Source organism: Neofelis nebulosa, chromosome 8 (genome assembly GCF_028018385.1).
Source record: "Neofelis nebulosa isolate mNeoNeb1 chromosome 8, mNeoNeb1.pri, whole genome shotgun sequence".
NCBI lineage: Eukaryota > Metazoa > Chordata > Mammalia > Carnivora > Felidae > Neofelis > Neofelis nebulosa.
In genome coordinates this window covers 9438910-9461539 of record NC_080789.1, presented here as the reverse complement: position 1 = coordinate 9461539, position 22630 = coordinate 9438910, and the positions used below count along the sequence as shown (strand labels likewise).

The 22630-nt window shown below is 55.3% G+C and overlaps 1 protein-coding gene across 3 annotated transcripts in view; it reads left to right on the top strand.

The window, feature by feature from the left end:
• The window catches only part of SYNGR1 (synaptogyrin 1), a 28676-nt gene extending 16369 nt beyond the window's left edge, over window positions 1–12307 (top strand). The window contains exons 2-4 of one of the 3 annotated variants that reach the window (XM_058741246.1): window positions 2521–2758; window positions 4215–4360; window positions 8600–12307. In XM_058741246.1, coding sequence (XP_058597229.1) covers window positions 2521–2758; window positions 4215–4360; window positions 8600–8755 — 540 coding nt within the window. In that variant the 3' untranslated portion in view covers window positions 8756–12307. Of the gene's footprint in view, window positions 1–2520; window positions 2759–4214; window positions 4361–5881; window positions 6186–8533 lie in introns of those variants that run through there. The other 2 variants (XM_058741245.1, XM_058741247.1) reach the window with 2 other exon arrangements.
• Window positions 12308–22630: the final 10323 nt, after the last annotated feature.

The window sequence follows — 22630 nt, the reverse complement described above, 5'->3', positions numbered from 1 at the left end:
ATGCCTGACCGCGGAGCGCCCTGTGTGCCAGAGCCGTGGGATGGACAGGAGGACCGGAGCGGGCACTGAGCTCCTCTCTCTGCGCTGCTCCGGGGCCCCGCCGGTTCCTTGGAGGCTGTTTTGATCTTGTTCCTCACCCTCCTGGGGACACACTGTCTCCAGCACGTGCCTCCTGGCCTCTTCAGGGACTCCTGCTTCTGTCCCCCAAGAGGACCCCATCTTAATGGTTCCTCCTCTGCTGTCCCCAAAGCCCCAACTTCCGCCCGCCCGCTTCCCCTCCCACCTCCTGCTGGCGTGCTTTTGGAAGGGGGTCTACCCTTGATCCCACCCCTGGCGGAGCATGTCTGTCAGGAAGTGCTGCTCAGGAGGGCCTTCCTGGTGCTCGTCCCGCTTTTCCTCGGGCCTCTGGAGAAGGGAGTTAACCGTGGCTCAGTCCCTGGTGTACCTGCTCTGCTCAGGGTGCCTGCGTGTCATTCTGTCAGGAGCCCTGGAGGGAAGGTCACTTTTTGCAGAGTTCCAATCGGAGACTCAGAGAGGTTAAGTCATTTGCCTGAGGCCACACAGCATAAGAAGCAGGCCTGGGATTTGACTTCAGCAACCCTGTGTGACCCCTTAGGGTCTGGAGTGCCCCCTCTAATCGAGTAGCTTGTCCATTCTGCTGGATTGGGGACGTTGGGTGACATCTGGGGCTGGGCCTCGGATTCCCGACCTGGCAGTTCCTTGGTAGGAACCTGGGACTTGTCTTGGAGCACAGGTCCCAGGGGAATCTGTGAATGGCAGTCCCGGAGTTGTGCCGTGCGCCACTCAAGCAGCTGGCCGTGAGAGAGCCTGCCTTCATCTCCTGTGGCTGCCTTGCTTGTCAGGACTCTGTCAGTAGCCCCGGAGTTCCTTAGACAATCGCTGTGAAGTCAGGACTTCCTGCCTCTCCCCTCCTGGGCCCCCGAGCGCCACACTTGGCACTCACTCACACTACTGGCCCCCCGGGTGTCTGGAAAGACCACACCTCCGTTTGGGCCCACCCCCTGAGGCTGAGCGTCAGCCTAGTCAGGTGAGAGACAGCACAGGGCTGAGAATCAGGACGCCCGGGTCCCCGTTGAGCCCGGAGTGCTGACAACAGTGCCACCTGCGCTTTCTGTGCCTCAGTTTTCCTGCGCTGCTAACTGGGAGCAGCACGAGTTGCCCTGTGCACCTCCTGGGGTGACCGCGAAGATGTGGAACCTGTGACGGGGCCGGGCTGAGAGCCGGCACGCCGGCCCGGGTCTGGACCGTGGCTGTGTGCACATTCTCGAATTTGGACAGGCAAACGCGTGGCTCACGGGCCACCGTGGCCACCGCTGTGCCCACGGCTGAACGAGGACACAGCCCCACAGTCTTGTCTTTAATTGTAGAAAAATTCGCATGCCACGCGATTAACCATTTTAAAGTGCGCGTTTCCGTGGCATTGATGTTGTGCAACTGTCACCTCTGTCTGGTTTCAAAACATTCATCATCCGTAAGAACGCTCCGTGCTTCTTAAGTAACCGCTCTCCGTCCTCCCCTCCTCCAGCCCCGGGGCACCTCTCACCTGCTTCTTGTCTCTGTTTTGTCTGTTAGGGCTTTTGTCCTGAGGGTTGACTTCCGTGTTTGGCTTCCCTCACCTCTTTTTCCACCTCTTTTAAGGTTCATCCAGCTGCAGCAGTGTCGTTTTTTTTGTTTGTTTGTTTTTAATTTGTGTGTTTGTTTATGGCTGACAAACCATAAAAAGCCACATGGGCCCCTCCAGAGGGCAGCTCAAACCAAGGCAGCCTCTTCCTTCGGAGCCAGCAAGTAAGAGGCGGCAAGCGAGGGTGAGCGAGGTGGAAGCCAGCGTCCTTGCAACCTCCTCGCAGAGATGTTATCTGTCGCTCTCTGCACAGATTCCGTTGGAAGTGAATCACAAGGCCCAGCCGCCACGCAGGGGGAAGGAGGTTGCACAAGGGCGTGAATGCCAGGAGGTGGGGTGGTGGGGTGGTGGGGGGCCATCTCGGCTGGCCGTCTATCCAAGTGAAATAAACCTGGCAAAGGGGTTGCCAGTGGGGGTGGGGGCATGGGCCAGCGTCTAGAGGAGTCAGCCTAGGGGGGCTGGGGGTGGGGGCTTGGCAGGTTCACCTCCCAGAAGGGCATGGCCCCACTCATTCTGGGAGGCCAGGTCCAATTCTAGAGGAATCTTGGTGTCAGGGCCCAGGAAGACCTCCCAGGACCTGGACGGTGGGTTAGTAGGGCCAAATCTGTGGTCAGAGGGTCATTCCTGCCTGAGGCGGAGGAAGGAAGGGGTTGTCCCCCCCCTGCGCTGTGTGACCCGAAGCAAGTTGCCCTCCCTCTCGGGGCCTCCCCTCTGAAATGCCTGTTTCGCACGAGCCTTGTGGCTGTCGGGGGTGAAGAGGGCTCCCCGGGGCAGCGGTAGGCCGCGGGCCGAGGCGGGTAGCCTCCCCTTCTCCGGGCCTGGTGCTGGGCGGGGGCCGGCCTGGATCTCATGCCTGGCCCCTGCCCCTCCCCCCACAGGTGTTCTCCATCGTGGTGTTCGGCTCCATCGTGAACGAGGGCTACCTCAACAACAACTCGGGCGGCGAGAAGTTCTGCATCTACAACCGCAACCCCAACGCCTGCAGCTATGGCGTGGCCGTGGGCGTGCTCGCCTTCCTCACCTGCCTGCTGTACCTGGCCCTGGATGTGTACTTCCCACAGATCAGCAGCGTGAAGGACCGCAAGAAAGCCGTCCTGTCCGACATCGGTGTCTCAGGTGAGCCCCCCGCCCGGTGGGCACCACCCCCCCCCCCCCCAGCACAACGGAGCCGGCCGGGGGCCGTCCCGGCCGGGGGCCCGTTAATCCTCGCGCGCACCGAGGAGGCAGCCGTCCCCCGTCGCCCATTTTCCAGATGAGGAAGCTGAGGTGCGGGCGGGTGAGGGGACAGACTTGGGGTCACGTGGCTGGCAACAGGGAGTGGTGGGACCAGGGCCGGGCCTGAGGCCCCGGAACAGCCCACAGCTCCGTGGCGGGGAGGGGACACAGCTTCCCTTCTCTCTGAAGCCTCCCCTGTGCCACCCCCCGTGAGAGCCTCGTAAGGCAGGACCGACCGCCTGGCACACAGTCTGGGCCCGGGGAGGGTCAGGACCTGACGTGACCTGCTGCCCTCGTCCTCCAGAAACAGCCTTTGGCAGAGCTGACCCGACCTCTGACCCCACGAGTTCTGAAGTCTGTTCACTGGGTGCTTGGGTTGAGGGGCCGTGAAGCTTTGCCTGTGGCCTCGGCTCTCTGGCTGAGACCTCCCCCCATTACTGGGCCTGGGATCCTCAGGGTGAGCCTGGCTGACTGGAAGCAGTGAGACCAGTCCCGTAGACTTGAAGGATAGAATGAAATTAATGGTTCTCAAGCGGTGGTCCACGGCACCCCAGGGTTCCCCAGCAGTGCCTGTGGGAGATGTTGGTCTCTAGCTACCCCAGCCCTTTGGCACACACACGCTTTGTCTGAGCCGCTCTGGTCCTCTCTGGGTAGACCTTGGGGACCCACAGAAGACCTCGTTGCCACAAGGCTCCCACTGCTAAGGTCCCCGGGCCTCGGTTTCCCAAGAGGGCCCTCGCTCACCTGGCTCGGGCCTCATGAGGCTGGGCCTCGTGAGGCTGCGAGCACAAGAGAAGGCAACGCTCAGACCTGCCCAGCTAAGCTGCCCCCCTTGCCCAGCCTCCTCCTCATCCTCTCTCTGCCCGATTTTCTGGGAGGCTATCGTTGGCCAGGGGGTCGGATCAGTGCTCCTCCCAGACTGCTGCAGGGGCAGACTACGTCCCAGGGCGGGGATTCAGCTGAGAAATCTGTGTTTGGCTAAGGCAACAGAAATGCGCACCTAGGCCAACTGACTTTTCTCTCTGTCTCTCCCTCCTCCCCTCCCCTCCCCTCCCCTCCCCTCCCCTCGCTGCCCCTGGCTCTCCCTGCCTCTGCTCCTGGCCTTGCCATCTGCGTGGCCCGGCTCCTTTCTGTGGTCTCCCTCCTGCTCTGTGTCTGACTGACCTCCCTGTTCTCGCCTCACCTTCCCTGTGCTCCCCTCTCTGTGCCCCCTGCCCCCGCCTCTCCCTATGGGGGTGGGGGTGGGGTGGGGGAGACGTGCTCCCAAACCCCTCCCTGTTGCTCGTTTTCCCCATTTCCTCCCCACTCTCCCTCTCCTGTGCGCGGCCCCTGTGCCTGGCCCTCGTGGACACCCCAGCCTTCTGGGCCTTCCTCTGGTTCGTGGGCTTCTGCTTCCTGGCCAACCAGTGGCAGGTGTCCAAGCCCAAAGACAACCCGATGAATGAAGGGACAGATGCGGCTCGGGCCGCCATCACCTTCTCCTTCTTCTCCATCTTCACGTGGGTGAGTACACGGCCCACCCAGCCCACAGTCGCCCGCCCCAGCCAGGCTCCCGAGCGGGCAGCCTTTCAGCCTAGCCGGGGCCTGCATCCTGCTTCCTGGAGCCCGTACGTGCCCCTGCTTCTCTCCTCAGCAGTCACACGGGCTGCTTCCCGGGAAGGAGGCTGTTGCCATCGCCAGCAGGGTCACACAGTGGTGCTAGGCCCTCGTTTTGGCACAGAGCAACCTTCCAGTGGTCACGAACGCCCCTCCCAAGCACTCTGGTAGTCGGGTTGTGGGCGTTTACCCTAACCTTTTGCAGACCCAAGTGGAGGCCTGGACAGAAAGATAAGGCTTTGCAGTTCTGAGGCTGGTTAGGAGCCCGGGCCTAGGTGTCGGGAGACCTGGGCCACTTCTTGGGGCTGCCTCTAGGTTTCCGGCCCATTATCTTCCCATCTCTAAAAATCAGGAGTTTGGATTTGGGGGGGCGGGGTGTCACAAACTCAGATATCCGTGTGGTAGGCAGCACGTGAGAAAGCGTGAGTGGGCCGGGCAGCAGGTGCATGCCCCCAAAGGGACACCCTTGATCCCTGTTCCAAAGCAGGAATAGGGACCCACACAGCCCAGGTCTTCCCATTTTTCCAGAAAAGCCAGAAATCTGAATTTCTGTGTGAAACCTGATCGTTACGTGTTAGCAATTTATTCAAGTTAGAAAAAAAAAAAAAAATACCGTGTGGGTCAAAGAAAGCGTGTCTCTGGGCCCACAAACGGCACCCATTGGCAGGCTCTGGACCTACACCTCCAGCACCCACGGGCATGACAGCAGGGCTGGGCCCTCTTTCCCACTGGGGTCAGGTCCCCTCGGTGTATTTCTTCTCACCTCCCTCCTGTGATATCGGGGTCACATGGGCTCCAGGCCCCCATCTCAAGGGTTCTCCTTTCCCCTGCGTGCAGCCCCCTTCCCCTCCAGGCCCTAGAGCAGCCCTGGGCCCAGCCTTCTGCAAGGAGACCCTGGGGCTAAATACAAGCAGCCCTAGCCCTTCCTGCGAAGCCTGCTGCAGCCAGGCCTCCTTGTCCCTCTGCCTTTCTGGGCTTGTCCTGGAGTGACTTCCTGCTCTTTTTGAGGGCCCCTGAATATCCATTTTCTCTTGGGGCCCCTGTCCCAATACAATATTGGGAGCCAGGGTTTGGAGGAGAACACCTGTGGTTCAGGCCCCGGCACGCCAGCGGTGGTCACACCCGCCCTCCATGTCCTCAGGGCTGGGCAGGAAGAACCAAGTGACCCCAGGGGATCTCAGACCACAGAAGATGCCCCATGTATGGGAACCACACAGCCCACCCGGTGCTACAGGGAGATGTTTGGACCAGTGAGCCCTGAGATGGGGGTGGAGTTCACAGAGGAGGAGGAGTGATTGGGCGTCAGGACTTCCGGGGGCAGACCCGAAAGCCTGACGGACAGGTGCCCACTGAGGCCGGCTTCCCTGCTGGCACTTCTGCCTTTCTCAGCTCTTCCCCACCGTCCTCACCCCTGCTCTCTCCCGGCAGAGCCTGACTGCAGCCCTGGCCGTGCGGAGATTCAAGGACCTTACCTTCCAGGAGGAATACAGCACACTGTTTCCCGCCTCGGCACAGCCATAGGCCTGCCGGTTTCCCGAGGCGGGGAGCGCCCTGTATCATGCCCAGTGGCAAGGTTATGGGGGCAGCCTTCTGCCGGAAATGGCCAGGATGCCAGGGCACTCAGGGCAGTGGGTGGCTGGCTTGAGGGGCCAGTTAAGACTCGCCACTTACGCATTCATTGCCTCCTTTCTTTTTCCAAATGTCCATTCATTCAGTAAACATTTATTGAGCAGCTGTTTTGTGCCTAGTGATGGATCAGACGGGGTCCCTGGCCCCAGGAGCCCACAGGCTGGGGAGGGGAAGACAAACAAATTGAAATCTCCCCCAGACAGACGGCCACGGGCTATCAGAGGGTTGGCGGTGGCTCTCTATACTGGTATACTGATCTGTGGACACGGTGCGAGAGCCTGTTCCTTGCTGCAGCACGAAGGCTGACCTTACAGTTCCCATGGAGGCTGGGTGCAAACAGAGGCCTGGCCGAGGACATCAGAGGACTCCTGGTCCGGCCCTGCTCTCACATGCTGTGTGACCCTGGGCAAACCCCTGCACCTCTCTGAGCCTCAGTTCACTACCCAGTGGACCAACCTCTCAGGGCTGTTGTGTGGATGAAACAAAGGCTGGCACGGAGCTTGGCACAGAGATGCTCAATAAATGTAGGCTCTTCCGTTCATTCGTTCCTTCATCCATTCTCTCCAGGGAGTCAGAGACCCCTCCATAATCTCTACTTTGGGGGCGATTCTCGTGTGGTGAGCCCTCGTTCTTCCAAAAGACTTTGACCTCCAGTTCTACAGTTTGGGGGCCTTTAGCTGCCTGGGCGGGAACCACCAATCTCTCCACTCTCCAGGAGTTGAGGGGGTATCAGAGCAAACAGGCCCCCAGAGCAAAGCACAAAGAGAGTGAGCTTCCCAACACTAGAGGCATACCAGTGCACACGGCTTGCTGCGTGGTGGAGATCCTAGAGAGTACACCTGCTCTGAAGAAGCAGGGCCAGGTGGGCCACCAGGTCCCTGGGCTCCGAGCAGAACTCCCAGCCTCCCCTCTGCACCTGAGTCCAGCAGGGTCCCATGCACCACCCCCCACCCCCATACTCTTGTGTTGTGGCCTCTTGAATTAGGGAGGCCTAAATCCCTCAGCTCAACTCCTTCGGGCCTGGTCTGCCTTTCTCAGGCTCCTGCACTGCTTTAAACAGTCAGTATTCAGGAAGGGCTGCCCCTCAGAGCCTTTAGCAATGACACAAATCAAAAGTCAGTGGCTAGTCATTGGGCTTCTGGAACTTTCTAGAATAAAATGCCAAGCACACTCTCCACCCCCACCCCCCCCCACCCCCCCGCCTCTCACCAGATGGCCCTTTCAGGTTCCTGGTTGGTTTATTCATTTGTGAGGGGGCTGATCCATGGGAAGGAGATGGGGAGGGCCCTGGCCTGGGAAGGAGCAGGACCTCTGGGTTCTGGCACTGACTCTGCCGTGAGGTCTCCCTTCACTAAGCCTCAGTCCTCCCAGCCCAGAAATGGGTATGTAGAGCATTAGCATTTTTCCGTCACAGGAAGATTACCTGCTAGAAAGATCTTTGAGGAAGGCTTTCAATGTAAACCTGAAAAGTATGTTTTAAATTCATTCCCTAGCTGGGGGTGGTCAATGTCATTGTCCTTAATAACAACGTAATAGCTTTTACTGAAAAAGAATTTCCCACCTTTGTGCGTATGCTGTAGACAAGTCTTTCCCAAATAGGTCCCGTGAGAAGAGGGCTTCATTGGTCCGGTAAGGTTGGCAAAGGTCGCCTGCCAGAGTTTTCCCCTCGGGGATCCCAGTAGATGTCAGTCAAGGCCCTAACAAGTCCCGTGGCCCTGAAACTTCTTCTACTCTGTTGAACTCAGCTTCCCAAACTTGTTTGACCAAACGTTTTAGTTATAATTAGGTTCAGCAGCAAATGAACTTGTAAATAGCAGTGGTTTAAATGAAGTCCAAGTCTGAGAAGACAGTCCGGGACTGGCCTCGTGGCTCCAGAAGTCTCCAGTGACCCAGGCCCCTTCCATCCCTACAATTAGCTCATGGACCTCGTGGTCCTGCGTGGCTGCGAGAGCTCTAGCCCCACATCTGCCCTCCGGGCGTCAGGTCAACGGGTGGGACAGCTGGTGTGCTGGCCAGAACTTAGTTACATGGTTTCACCTCGCCGCAAGAGAGGTGCGGTGGCTTTTAGGGGGTTTTCCAGCACACCAAGAAACTTTTTCCCCTCTCCACGTAACACCCCCGAGAACACAGTTTGAGGAGGATGTTGTGGCCTTGGGGCCACCTTAACACTCCACAGTGGAAAGTTTTTGGTGACCCATAGTGACCCAAAGACCTTCTGAAGGTCTTTCTGGCTGGATGGACAGTGTGGTTCTGGGTCTCTTGAGGGCTGGCTACAAGGACAGACTTCTGCCCCTCAGTCAGGCTTGGTCTCATCTTTGGGGCTTCGAGGATATTTAGCCCTCTGTTGCCTGTGTCCTGTGAACTAACTGCCACTAACCCAGCGTTCTTGTCTGTCTCTCCTCTAACCATCCCCTCCCGCCTGTCCTCGTCCCCGCCGGCCCCCGGCCCCAGGCGGGCCAGGCCATGCTGGCCTTCCAGCGGTATCAGATTGGCGCCGACTCGGCCCTCTTCTCCCAGGACTACATGGACCCCAGCCAGGACTCCAGCATGCCTTATGCCCCCTACGTGGAGCCCAGCACCGGGCCAGACCCCACCGGCATGGGTGGTACCTACCAGCAACCGGCCAACGCCTTTGACGCCGAGCCCCAGGGCTACCAGTCGCAGGGCTGCTGAGCTGCAGTGACCGCCTGCCCCTCGCCTGTCCCTGCCCCGGTCCCAGCCGCCCCTGCCCTCCCCGCCCCCCCACCGCCCACGCCCAGACCCCCGCTCCCTCCCAGGCTGCCCTGCCCAGCACCTCGTTCCACCGACGTCCAGGGCAGCTCGGGGTGGGATGGGCCAGTAAGGTGTTGGGGGTGCATCTACACGTGTGCAAGTCTGTCCGGCGGGGGCTGGGGGTGTTCGCGTTCATCCGTTGTGTCGTCGAGTGTTCGTTGAGTGCCTGCTGTGTGTCAGGTGTGTGCTTGGCACCGGTGGTGAAAGAGAAACGGTCCCGGAAAGGAGGAAGACGAGGGACGGAGGAGGCCCCGTGGGTACCGGAGGTGGGAGCGGTGCGAGAGATAGACCCGGATGATGCCGGGAAAGTTTGGCCCCAGGGTGGGTGTGAATGCCTGCAGGACACTGGGAGTTGTCGCCTGCCGGAGTGACGGCAGCCCTACTGTGGGTGTTGGGGCCGTCTCCATTTCGTGGCTGAGGAAACTGAGGCCTGGAAAAGTCAAGGTCACTTGCCCAGGGTCACTCGGCAGCCAGTGAGAGTTGGCTCCAAGCCCAGGCCACCTGACTGCGGAGCACCTGCTGTCCCCTGTCCTCCCTGCCTTCCCCATCCCCGAGCCTGGGGCTCCACCTCTCAGTGCTATCGTCACACTCTGGGAGGCCTTGGGGACCTCAGCCCGTGAGATACCCTGATTCTGCTGCAAGCCAGGGGCCTGTTCTGCCCGGCTGGCTGCTCCCGAAGTGGGACAGCCCTGTCTCTAGGCCCCTCTCCCCACATCCCCACCAACCCCTGCCCTGGTCTCCTGTCAGGGTGGGAGGGCCCGGGGGGCTTGCCTCACTCGCCTGTTTCACCCATGTACTGCTCCGTGCCGTGCGTGCCCCACCGGGAGCTCCGGTGGCCTCCCAAAGGACTGACCGCTGTCCCTGCCCAGGGCCGGGTGGGCGAGGAGGCCCAAGGTCACAGCGAGTAAGTGGCAGAGCCGGGCTCACTGCCCGGGGTTCTTGGTCCCAGCCACTCAGCAGGTGCCCCGATTCCCTGCCCTCGTGACCTCCCAGGAAACGGAACTGATCTGGAACACTGTGTCATCTTTCCCTCGGCCAGGGTTAGCCAGGGGGGCTCAGGGGCTGGAACTGCCAAGGACCCAGAGGGTCCTTCCACTGGCCTTCCAAAAGGCCTGATGAGAGGACAATGTGGGAGTCAGAGTAGAGACAGCAGGGACCCTGGGCCCAGCAAAGCCAGCCATTGAGCTGCTGCCATGGGACAAACGGCTCCCGAGATGAATGCTGAAAGTCCCTCGGTGCATGGCAGGCTCAGGGGGAGGAGGCCTGGGCTGTAGTGGAGATGGTAAGCAGGCAACTCCAAAGGCACAAGGAGGATTGGGAGCAGAGAGAGACTCTTGCACAAGTGGGCTCTTCACTGAGCCTTGAGGGGCGGGGAGGCCTTACAGGATGGAGGTGTGGGGGGGCATGGGGCCCAGCGTCCACTGGCCAGTGCCTCGGGGAGCAGGGCAAGGGGATTGTGGCTCGGCACCGTGCTGGATGTCCCCGCCACCGGCACCCCGTTCCCCCACCAGAATCCTCAGAGGCAGGTGACACTCACTCCCGCAGACTCCGCTGTTACACCAGGGATTCAGAAGGCATGCAAGCCGGTGGTCCAGAGATGGGCCCCAAACCCGCCGCTACCCAGGGTCCCCCAGAGGGCAGTGTGCTATATGAGAGCTTGTGAAGGGGTGAGGCTCCCCGAGGAGGGGCAGGAGCAGCACCGCAGAGGGAGAGAGAGGGAATTTCCCAGGTAGAGAAGTGGCACCGCTGTCCCCGCTTAACCGCAGAGGAAACAGAGGCTCAGAGTGTGAATGAGTTAGCGGCGGAGCATGCATCTGAACCCCAGCCTGTCCAAGCCCTCCCCGGGGGGCAGCAGTGACAGCAGAGAACCCCAGGCAGCTGAGCAGCAGCTCAGGGTTGCTGACTCCGGGTTTTCCACATCTGGCGGAGGGACTCTGTCCATGGTACCCTGGCTCCCGGTGGCCCGAGTGGGGACGGGATGAGGTTGCGGTATCTGCCAGGCCGAGCGGTGGAACCTGTTACCAGACCAGGTTTACGAAGCAGGTAAGGGTGCGGGTAGTCGTGGGTGTGCTTCGGCAAAGTGAAGTCCTGTGCCGGTGCGGGAGGCTGTGAGAGGCCCTTCCCTTCACCCACTCCCCACCAAGCACCTCCCCTGCCGATGGACACAGGGGGAGCCCAGGGCGCTGTCCGTCCGTTCTCCCTGGGCACCGACTAGCTCCTCGTGATGCTAGGAACCACTTAAGCTTCATCCAACCCCTGGGTGTTCCTCATAGACTCTCCCTGCCACCCCAGACTGGGAAAGTTTACAGGACGCCTGCCAGGAGTGAGGGGCACCGAATCCTCTCACTTTGCATTCCTCCCTTGACCTGGGGCGCAGACCTGGAGTACAGCCCAGATGTGATCCCACCATCAGGCTGGCTCTTGACAGGGACCAGCCAGTGGTGGAGGGAGAGAGGGCAGAGGGTGGGATTTGGCTGAGACCCAAGGCTCCTGACTCCCCTTTTGGGAGGTTGGTAGCGACGTCCTGCTTCTTCCCCTGGCCAAGGACAGCCCCCCAGGGCCCCCAAGGTGTATTCACAAGCCAGTGGTGTACTCTTGCCTCCCTCTGCCTCTCTCCCCGCACCCCCTGCTCCCACCAAGCACAAGAGAGGGCTCAGGAAAGCTGGGTTCCGCGTAAGTTTAGAGCTGCAAGGACCCTTAGAGATAGTAGAGTCAGCCGGGAAGACAGTGACTTGTGCAAAGTCACACACAGAGGCAGAGGTTTGGGATCCGGGTCTCTTGCCTCCGAGTTAACACTCATCCTGTGCCGTCAAAACCCGTCTGCCTGGGGGTGTCTTCTGGTACCTGGGGGTGTAACCGTTGGTCTAACTCCCCAGGGACTGGCATCCGCTCCCTACTCCAACCTTCCCTGGTGAGTTTTGATCTTCAAAGACTCTTGGGGGTCCCAGGCTTCCCCCATGTAACCAAGAGCCCCCACTTGTTACCCCTTGAGGGCCCCCCAACCTTGACCCCAGACCCCTTTGATTGTCTAAGGAGCAGGAAGAGGGACCACCCTTCCAAAGAGTTTGTAGGAGGATGGGCTGGTGCAGTCGCTTCCAAGCGCTGCCCGTCGATGTGACACTCCCCCTCCCCTGGTGCCCACAGCCCTCGTCTGGGTGTCCCGGCCCTCCCGCAGCGTAACTGCCTGTGTATAGTATAAATATATATATTTTCTATATATAAGATGTATAATATAAGGCTCCACAAATATATCTCTGTGTGTGTGCGTGTGTGCAGTGAATGGCGGTCCCCCTCCTGGGCCCCCACTCTGGACTCCCCCACCACCTGGTTAAGTCTCAAGAGTGAATCCAGTGGCCCCGTGGCACCCTCGTTTATGACATCTGTCCATTTGTGGTGAACCAAGTGAAGGTGGTGACTTCTGGTGACATAGTAATAAAGTGAAGACAAAACCCACCAGCGGATCGCAGCGTGTCACAATGTTTTTGTTCGCCATGAGTGTGGCTTTGGGTTGCCCATTCCCTCTCTCCCTGACCTGGCACATGCTTTTATATGTTCATTACTGTTCAGTAGAAGTGAAACCATTGCAGTCGAAGCCAGTACCCCCCAGCTTTACATATGTACACGCAGGCACACAGGCTTCAACGTGCACACACACCTGCCCCGCCACCATTCCCTATCCTGGCCCCTTTCCCGCTCCCTAGAGGCAGTCAAGATTCCCTGCAGACCTACACATGCGTTTGCACTGTATTTAAAGTTAGTGGCCCTGGGCTGGCACAATATTTATCCAGACGCTGTGCTGGGGCCTAGGAGTCAACACTGACAAACGTGGACAGCCCTTGACCACCACCACCCCCCACCCCCCCACCCCCGCCCCGCGTAGTCTCCCAGCAGGGGGCATGGACGTTAAACCATGCAAACAGGAAATGTAAGTTGTGGCCGGTGCTGAGACAATGTCAGAAGATGTAAGTTGAGACGTGGGCTCAGGTACAGACCCTCTGAGCAGATGACCCTTCATCTGAGCTCTCTAGAATGATTAAGGGTTCAGTGGCAAGGGGGTGGGCTGCTGATCGATCTGGAGAGCAGAACTGAAAGGGAAGAGCTTGGGAATAGTGGAAGGCAGGCGTGGCAGATACACAGGAGAGAAGGAGGAGGGAGAGGCCAACGTTGGGCCATCAACCGACTGAGCCACCCAGGTGCCCCAATCCTTGTTGTGTGTTTTAAAACACCACTCCTGTGGTCACATGGCAACCAAGAGGTTGCTGCCCCTTGTTTAGACAGGAAGGTCACCATGGACACGGTAAGAGTGGGGGAAATCTAGATATATTTGAGGAAAGAGCAGATCGGTAAGCGATGGACTGAGTCAAGGGGGCTGAGGAGTGTGAGAACCACTCCCCAGCAGCAGCGCAGGAGGAGCTCAGGCGGTAGGGGAGCGGCAGGTAAGCTGGGGCCCCGGTATCGGCCTGTCAGTCACAGTCTGGCCACGCCTGTGCCCTGGGCTGTCCGCAAGTCCCGCCTTAGTCCCGCCTTAATCCTGCCGCGGGGCCTCTGACTGGGCAGAGGTGAGCACCTGATCCAAGGGCCGCCCTTTCATAGGCTGATGGGTCCCAGGGCCTTGGTGCCAAGGCAGCTGTAAAGGGCACCGCCCTCCTCCACGACTAAGCCAATCAGATTGCTTCCCTCCACGATGGGGTGAAAAGATTGGTCAATCGGGAGTGGGAGGAGGCTGGAGGAGCCCGGAAGAGGCACCATTCTGAGAGGGCCACGAACGCGTTCCCGCCTACCCGGGTTCTACCTTCCTCCTCTTGCTCAGGAGAACGAGCCTTATCTGGAGAAGATGGCTTCCAGATTGGGATGAGAAGGACATTGCAGTGGAGAGTGTCCGCGGCAAAGACGACCAGCCGTCCGTCATCTGTGATGCGGGTTTCTTTGCTTGTTTGTTTGTTTTTGTTTTTGCGATGTGGGTTTTAAAACAAGTGGTAACCTGATGACCACTCATTGGACTTGACGGAACTCAATAAAAGCCCGACAGGGTTTTAACAGAATCAGAATAATTCGGAGAAATATGAAAACCCTCTCGAAGAAATACTAGTTTTCAGAACCAGCGCCCCTAGAAAAATTTCAGGGCCTCCTATTCAAAGAGCAGGTTTTAAAAATGCAGCTTAAGTTACTAAAATACAAAATTTTTTTTCCTTTCAAAATATTTTATTTGTTATATTTAGTACATTTAGAGCTGATGATTCTCCTGGAACAGTTTGTCAAAAGATTGAAGTCTTCAGAAAATCAATTTCACATATGCCTGAATTTAACATGTAACTTTATACAGTGACACGTTATTTTCTTTAACATTATCTGTAACTTGTGACGTTGTACAACACAGTGAAAGTGATACTTATTACATGGGGACATGGTGATCACCAAGGTGGTTCTCCCAGGGTGAGGCTCATAGACTGCGCTTAGGCCACACTGACCTTTGTGACTTCTCCAGATGTGGGAAACTCAACTGTGCAATTTCTTTTTTTTTTTTTTTAATTTTTTTTAATGTTTATTTTTATTTTTGAGAGAGAGAGAGCGCGCAGGCGGGGCAGAAGCAGAGAGGGAGGGAGACACAGATTCAGAAGCAGGCTCTGAGCTGTCAGCACAGGGCTGGGCGTGGGACCCGAACTCACAAACCACGAGATCATGACCTGGGCTGAAATCGGACGCTTAACCAACTGAGCCGCCCAGGCGCCCACCCACTGTGTAATTTCTAATAGCGAGGGAGAGCATTTGTGCCCTCCTCTGGGGGAAAAAAAATGAAAGCGACTTCATAATTTGGCTATAATTTTAATGACCTGTTTAGGCACTTGACTGCCATACCTTGGATTACAAGCAAATAATAATAATAATAATAATAATAATAATAATAATAATTTAAAATTGCCCTTCTCGTTAATAATGAAACTTCACATGAAAATAGAATTTTCTGTAAAATGTGACCTTTACATTTGAGTTCTATTTCTAAGCCTCTGAATATTTGCTTTGCAATATTGTAGCAGTTTTCAGAACCAGGGATTCTAAACCCTGAAGAATTGGCAACTCCCCAACATGCTTTATTGCAACGTCCATGCGTATGCTTTGATTTTGTCATAATGTACTGACCGTTTTCTGCCCAAATGCTGGCAGTTCCCGTCCCAGACTTCGGCTGCAGAGCTCACGTTTGCATAGATCTACTGGATGGGCCCTTCCACGTGGGGTCCCCTCTCTCACCATGGCTTTGGTGGACTGCAGCCATATTCTGCTGCTGGCGGTCTGGGCACGGATCCCAGACTGCCCCGCCATGTGGGTGCACACTGGGTGGCCAGGTCAACTGCTCAACACTCATGCTGCCCGCCGCCTGCCATATTGCTGGCCCGGACCCCGCTTTCTGCCACCCGGGGTACCTTCTCTGCTCACACGCATGCTTCGCTGTCCCATTGGACTTCCTTTACAAAACACAGTTCCAAGGAGAAAATTATTACGAATTTCAAGACAGTGAGAGCAGAGCGTTAAACCAAGAAGTGGGTCCCTCCTGAGAGCGGGGGAGCCTCTGTAACTCCACCGGTCACACGCCTCTGAGTTCAGCCCTGCCCAGAATACTGATTCCAGCCCCCTCTCCACTGCCCCTTCATGCTATTCGAAGTTGTTTTTTCTTTTAGTATCCTTGTCAATTAGATAGCAACACTTGATTGTGGACCCATCATATTGGCTATAATTATAACCCAATAAATTTGATTTTCATCCAGCTCTAGTTCCTGGCACAGGAAATTCCTGGGGATCTCTGAATGATAGGGTTTAGAGGCGTACCTTTTGTCGTTCATAACAAGCCCCTTTCAGTCAAACGTACGTGTATATTACTAAGGTAACTTTTGGAAAATCCCTAAAGATGGCGGGGGGGGGGGGGGTGCCAGAGAAACCAGCCACGTGATTGGAGGGTTGGAAATTTCAGCCTCCTCACCGCCTGATCTGTGGGTAGAGGAGAGGGGCTGGAGATTGACTTCAATCACCAATGGTCAGCGATTTCATCAAGCATGCCTCCATAATGGAACCTCCATAAAAATCCTAACCAAAAGGACTCACAGAGCTTCTAGATTGGTGAGCCCATCAAGGTGCTGGGAGGGTGGTGCTCCCAGAGAGGGCACGGAAGCTCTGTGTTCGGCCTCCTCATACCTTGTCCTACTTATCTCTTCCACCCTGCTATTCCTGAGTTCTATCTTTTTATAAATAGATACTAGAAAGCAAAGCACTTTCCTGAGTTGTGTGAGCCTTTCTACCAAATTATTGACTTATTGGGGGAAGGGGTCATGGGAACCCCTGATTTATAGCTGGCAGATCAGACATAAGGGAGGCTGGGACTGTCCATTAACATCTGAAGTGAGGGCAGTCTCGGGTCTGAGCCCTTAACTTGTGGGACCTGACGCTAACTCTAGGTCGATAATGTCAGAACTGAACGGAACTGTAGGACATCCAGCTGGTGTCAGAGAAGGGTTGACGTGAGAAAAAACCCACGTTTGGTGTCAGAAGTGTTGGTGCGAGTGGTAGTAGAGAAGAAACAAAGTGTGTGCGTGGTTTTCTGTAGGGTCAGAGCTATGCTAAGCACTTTGCCAGCATTTCTATTTCGTTCTTTCAAAGCCTGTGATGGAGACACTAAACTGAGCCCATTCTACAGATGAGGAGCTGAGCTAGAGAAGTGCACAGCCAGGGTCACACTGGGCAGAGCCTGAAGAACCATAGCACATTCACCTTCAAAATCCATGCTCTTGTGGGGGGCTGGCTGGCTCAGTCAGTAGGTCATGTGACTCTTGATCTCAGGGTTGTGAGTTCGATCCCCACACTGGGCGTGGAACCTACTTAAAAAAAATAAATAAGTGAAAAAAAAAAAAAAAAAGATCCGTGCTCTTAGCCACTGCCTCTTGTTAAATTATTTTTATACCAGGGTGCCTGGGTGGCTCAGTCGGTTAAGTGCCCGACTTCAGCTCAGGTCATGATCTCACAGTTCGTGGGTTCGAGCCCTGCATCGGGCTCTGTGCTGACAGCTCAGAGCCTGGAGCCTGCTTCGGATTCTGTGTCTCCCTCTTTCTCTGTTCCTCCCCTGCTCATGCTCTGTCTCTCTCTCTCCTTCAAAAAAAAAAAAAAAAAAACGTTAAATTATTTTTATACCAGTATATGGTTGTATTGGTGATTCACATACCCTTCAAGCCAGTTTTACACGAAAATTGCTTTCTGGATCAGCAAAGACTTCAACTCTGACCCCCCATCCTTCCCCCTCTGTGCTTACCCGTCTCTAGTGTCTTCCCAAGCCTGTCCCAATTATGTGTCCTAGAAACGCTACTTCAAACATTTGAGAGATCTCCGACAAAACCCAAAACCTTTCCCTCAAGCTTTTTCAAAAGTCTGCAGGCTTTTCAAAAATGACATCAGCGGGGTGGTGGCATCCGTTGAGCCCTTGCTGTCAACACGGCAGACTCCCAGGCCCATCCTTGGCCTTCCTCTCCATCTGTGCTCGCTTCCTCGCTAAGCCCATCTGGTCCCACGGCTTTCAGCATCCACTGTATACTGACCGCTCACAAGCATATGCCCCCAGCTTGGGCCACCTGTATATCCAACGGCCTGTCTTCACACTGCGACATCCAGGGGCGTCTCCTGTACATCACGCTCAAAGGCAGACTCCTGACGTTCCTTCCCTTCCCAGCGAACAGCGACTTCAGTTTCCGTGTGCTCAGGGCAAAATCCTTAGAGCCACCATAACTCCCTCTTTCTCTCACATTTCACATGTGACCCACCGGCGGATGATATCAGCTCTCCCTCATTCTGACCATTTCTCTCCACTCGGGTCCCAGTCACTCTCGCCATTCTCCTGGACCACTGGGCCACTGCAGGGGCTGCCCGGATGGTGTCCCTCCTTCCGCCCTGGCGCCCTCCAGTCTGTTCTCAACACCAGCAGCCTTGATGATAATGATCATAATTGCTGCTCCCGCCCTACAGTGCCAGATACGGTTCTGAGTGCTTTCTTCATTTTAACTGTATTTAACCCTCACAATAACCATACAGAGTGATCGCTTTTATTGTTTTACAGATCGTGAAGCTGAGGACACAGAGAGATTAAATAACTTGTCCAAGGTCACCTAGCTGGAAAGTGGTAGAACTGAGACCTCAAGACCAAGGAATTCTTGAGGCACCTGGGTAGGCTCTGTTGGTTGGGCGTCCGGCTCTTGATTTCGGCTCAGGCCATGATCTCTTGGTTCGTGGGAACAAGCCCTGCATAGGGCTGCTTGGAGTTTTCCTTCTCCTTCTCTCTCTGCCCCTCCCCCACCAATAAACATTTAAAAAATTTAAAGACCAAGGAATTCTTACTCACTAAGCTTCTAAAAATTCAATGTATTCAGGGTCCTCTTCTCCCCAAGATTCTCCAGAGAGCTTTCATGGCTTTCTTAGCATGAAAGCCAGAGCCTTTACAATGGCCTACGTGGCCCCACAGTATCTGCCTCTGCTTCCCCTCCAATCCCATCTTCGGCCACTCCTCCCCTACTACACTGTTCCTCCTTGTCCCACCACACTGGTCTCCTCACTGGTCCTAGAACATCTCTAGCATGCTCCTGCCTCAGGGCCTTTGCAGTTGCCGTTTCCCCTTCCTGGAATGCTCTTCCCCCTCTCTCCAAGTCTCTGCCCATGTGACACCTTCTTAGTGGGACCATCGCTGGTCATATCGTTAAAAAATTGCGAACCAGGGGCGCCTGCCTGGCTCAATCGGTACAGCGTGTGACTCTTGACCTCGGGGTCGTGAGTCCCCGCCCCACATGGTGTGTACGGCTTACTTAGAAACAAAACAAAAATATGTTTAAAACACTTTGGACTTCACTGCCACTTTATTTACCTCCATAACAATTTTCACCACTTGACATATGTTTACTTGTTTGTTTCTTTATTGTCTAGCCCTCCTCACTGAATTTAAGTCTCCTAAGAGCAGAAATTTTGTCATGGCTCTATCCTAAATACAAAGTTGCTGGCATCGAGTAAGTAGCTGAGGATTGTTGCGTTAATTAATCTTCCCACCAAGCCTCCTCCTTTCCCTGTGTTCCCCGTCTGGGAAACAGGCGCCTTCGGCCCGCAGTTACCCGCCCTGGGGGTACTATCCGAGATTCGTTACCCGCCCTGGGGGTACTATCCGAGATTCGTGCTGGTCTTAAAAAAAAAAAAAAAAATCAAAGCATCTGCCAGATCTTGTCGACTCCACTTCCTAAATATTTTTCAAACCATCCACTTCCCACCATCCCTTCTGCCACCCCCTTGGTTCTGCCCTTCTTTAACAGATGCCTGGAATGCGTACAAGAATGCATCGAGTTTTGCACGTTTTGAATTTTTCTGTGTCCTCTCCACCCCGTCCCTTTCCACTGATGCCCTTGTCCTCCCCAACCTGAGCCCAAACGTGCTCCCCGATCAGTGCTCCTGTCTCAGTGAATCCTCCGTCACGGACATAGCCCCCCAGCCAGGAACCTGGAGGTCCTCCTCACCTCCTGTCTCTTCCACTTCAAACCCCTGCCAGTCTCTCTCTTTTCATTTAATTGGATGGTTTTGAAAACTGCTCGTTTCCTTTCATCCTCAAGGCTACCATCTTGGTCCTGGCCACCTCCCCCCCCCCCCCCGCCCCCACCCCGCCATTGCATCTGGGCTCTCTCAACAGCCTCCTAGTACCAGTCTCCCCACCCGCCATCTGGGCTGAGCTTCCTAAAACACAAATGTGATCGTGGGACTCTCCCACTTAAATGAATCCCTACCCATTCCCGGGCACAGACACCCCTCCCTGACTTGTCATCCCCAGCCTCCTGCCACTCTTGACCTCTGCCATTGCCCCCACACACTCCCCTGCTTGGATCACGCTGTTCCCTTGGCCACGGATGCCCTTTCTCCCTTCTCTGCCTGCCAGTTCCTCTCCCCTCCTAGACCCGGCTCCAATGTCACCTCCCCCTGGGACGTCTCCCCTGACTCCCCCCACCCCTACCACAGACTCAGCGCTGTGTAATTACCATCCTCCCCTGGCGGCTCACCCATCCAGCCCTCCAGAACAAGGTCACCTTGGCTGAGGTGCTAACAGGCCAAAAAGAAGTTTGGGGGCCAAACGGCAAAGCCTGAGTAAGCACCTTCTGTGTGGCTGGAACTGTTCCCAGAATCCCAAGGTCAACAGTAGAAGCATATGGCATGAGGAGGGAGTAATGGTCTGGAGAAGAGGAGAAGGGAAGAGAACCAAGATGTTTGGAGAGGATTTTACGTTCCCATGCTAGGGACTCTGAAGATGTTACTTCATTTAATCCTGGTAATATCCCTGGGAGGTAGGGATTTCAAAAACAAAGAACCGGGTACATAAGGTTTACAAAACAAATAAAAGCAGCACTTCAAAGCAGTGGGGGAATGACGAGATTATTTGATAAAAGGCTTCCAGAGGAAATCGGCTGATGTTTATGGAAATGATCAGATTGGATCTTTTACACTGCATTCAACTCCAAATGGAATCAACACTGACCGGTTAAGTGAATATTTACATCCCTCGGGGTCAGGTAGGTTTTTCTCAGCATAACACAGAAGACAGAGACCATAAAGGAAAATATTGAGAGATTTGGTTAGTCAGAATGTAAATGTTTAGCTTGTGGAAAACTAAATGGAAAACTGGGAAAACCATTTCCAACAAGCTAACAGACAGAGATATAGGTTCATGATCTAAACAGACAATTCACAGAATAAGAAACACAAGCGTGCCAATATACATATCCGAAAAAGTTCAGTTTTCCAAATAATCATAGAAATGCAAATTAAATCAAACTGAGGTACCATTAAAAAAATTTTTTTTAACGTTTGTTCATTTTTTGAGAGACAGAGCATGAGCAGGGGAGGGGCAGAGAGAGAGGGAGACACAGAATCCGAAGCAGGCTCCAGGCTCGAGCTGTCAGCACAGAGCCTGATGCGGGGCTCGAACTCACGAACTGCAAGATCATGACCTGAGCTAAAGTCCGACGCTTAACCGACTGAGCCACCCAGGCGCCCCTGAGGTACCATTTTTAATCTACCAAATTATCAAATATTCACTTCAATAAAATTATTCTATCATGGCACCCCATGATAGAATAATTTTATTAAATGCATCTTGAAACTGCTGATGCTAGAAACTGCCACTTTACAGGTTATAAATAGGGGCACCTGGCTGGCTCAGTCAGTGGAGCGTGCACTGACTTGATTTGGGGGTTGTGAGTTTGAGCCCCACATTGGGTGGAGAGATTGCTTAAATAAATAAACTTTTTTAAAAAAAGATTACAAACGACTTTTACATTCTAGGGCAGGAGAGAGAAGTTGCTTGCAGAGATGATCTTCTCTTTGTTCTGGATTGTTCTGGAACGATCACCTCCATGGATCGATCCTCTTGGGCAGGCAGCTGTGAGGTAAGAGCTGCCAAGTAAGTTTCTTTATCGGCCTGTGAGGTAAGGCGTTGAGTATTCTGAAGTTATGTAAGCTGGGTCTGTTAAAGAACTTTTTTTTTTTTTTTAAGCCACTGGTCTGGGCTGTCCGACCACAGGCGGTGGAGCCGGCCTGACCTTGGGGTGTGCAGCCATATGCTGTGATGGTCTGTCCTGTCCAGGCTCTTGAGGAGGGTGGGGGTTGCCCCCGAAGAGAACGAATATTCCCACAGTCAAAGCTGTGGGAGCAGAAGCGGAAGCAGGCTTCGGACAGGAGGCCTGATTTCTCCTCCCCCTGGGGTGGGGGGCTGCGGAGGTCCACACTCCAGGGAGGCCCCGGTCAAGAGCATTCACGCTTGTAGAGGTCCAGTGAGTCCCTGTACTGAGTCAGAGGAGGGCTAAGAAAAGAGACAACTAGGGTGCCCCCGTGGAGAATCTGAGATTGCAGATTTTGGTAGCAGCGACCTCTAGTTTAAATCAGCCGTCTGTTCTCCCCAAACCTGCAGTAAATGTCCCCAGGCCGGGGGGGGGGGGGGGGGGGGTAGCCGTGTTTCAGGGAATTCTGGGAGGGTGCTGAGCCCAGGGAAGCCATCCTGGGAGCTGAAGCCTGGACATGTCACCAGATGGCAGGAGGTGACCCGTTTCTGGGGAGCAGGGCGGCGATCCAGAGGAAAGGGAGGTGGCCAGGGTGCCAGGCAGCAGCCAGGGCAGGGCAGGGCAAGGAAGCATTGCTCTGCGGTCTCTGGGGAGGCAAACCTGTGAGATCCTGGTGTCCTGGACAGCCGCTCAGGCTGTTTCCATTTGAGTGTTAAAGAGCAGGGTGGCCCCGGGATGAAGAATTTGAGGACCCCTAGCTGCAGGTTGGAGGTAGGAGAGCAGACGCTTTAAATGCTGGGTGACTGTGGGGTGCAGAGCCGACAGCCAAGGAAGAATTCTTGAGATATCTTTGGTGCAAAAAGATATCTGTACTTTATTTCGTATTTTTTTTTTTTTTTTGAACGTTTATTTATTTCGAGAGAGTGCCCGCGCCAGCAGGGGAGGAGCAGAGAGAGGGAGAGAGAGAAACCCAAGCAGGCTCTGCACTGTCAGCGCAGAGCCCGATGAGGGGCTCCAACCCACAAACTGTGAGGTCATGACCTGAGCTGAAATCAAGAGTCCAACGCTTCACCGACTGAATCACCCAGGGGCCCCCAAAAGGTGGTTTTATTAGAGCACAGGGACAGGACCCGTGGGCAGAAAGAGCTGCCTGGGGATTGTGAAGAGTGGCTGATTGTATACTTTGAAGTTGGGAGGGGGTTAGGGACGGCACAAGCTTCCA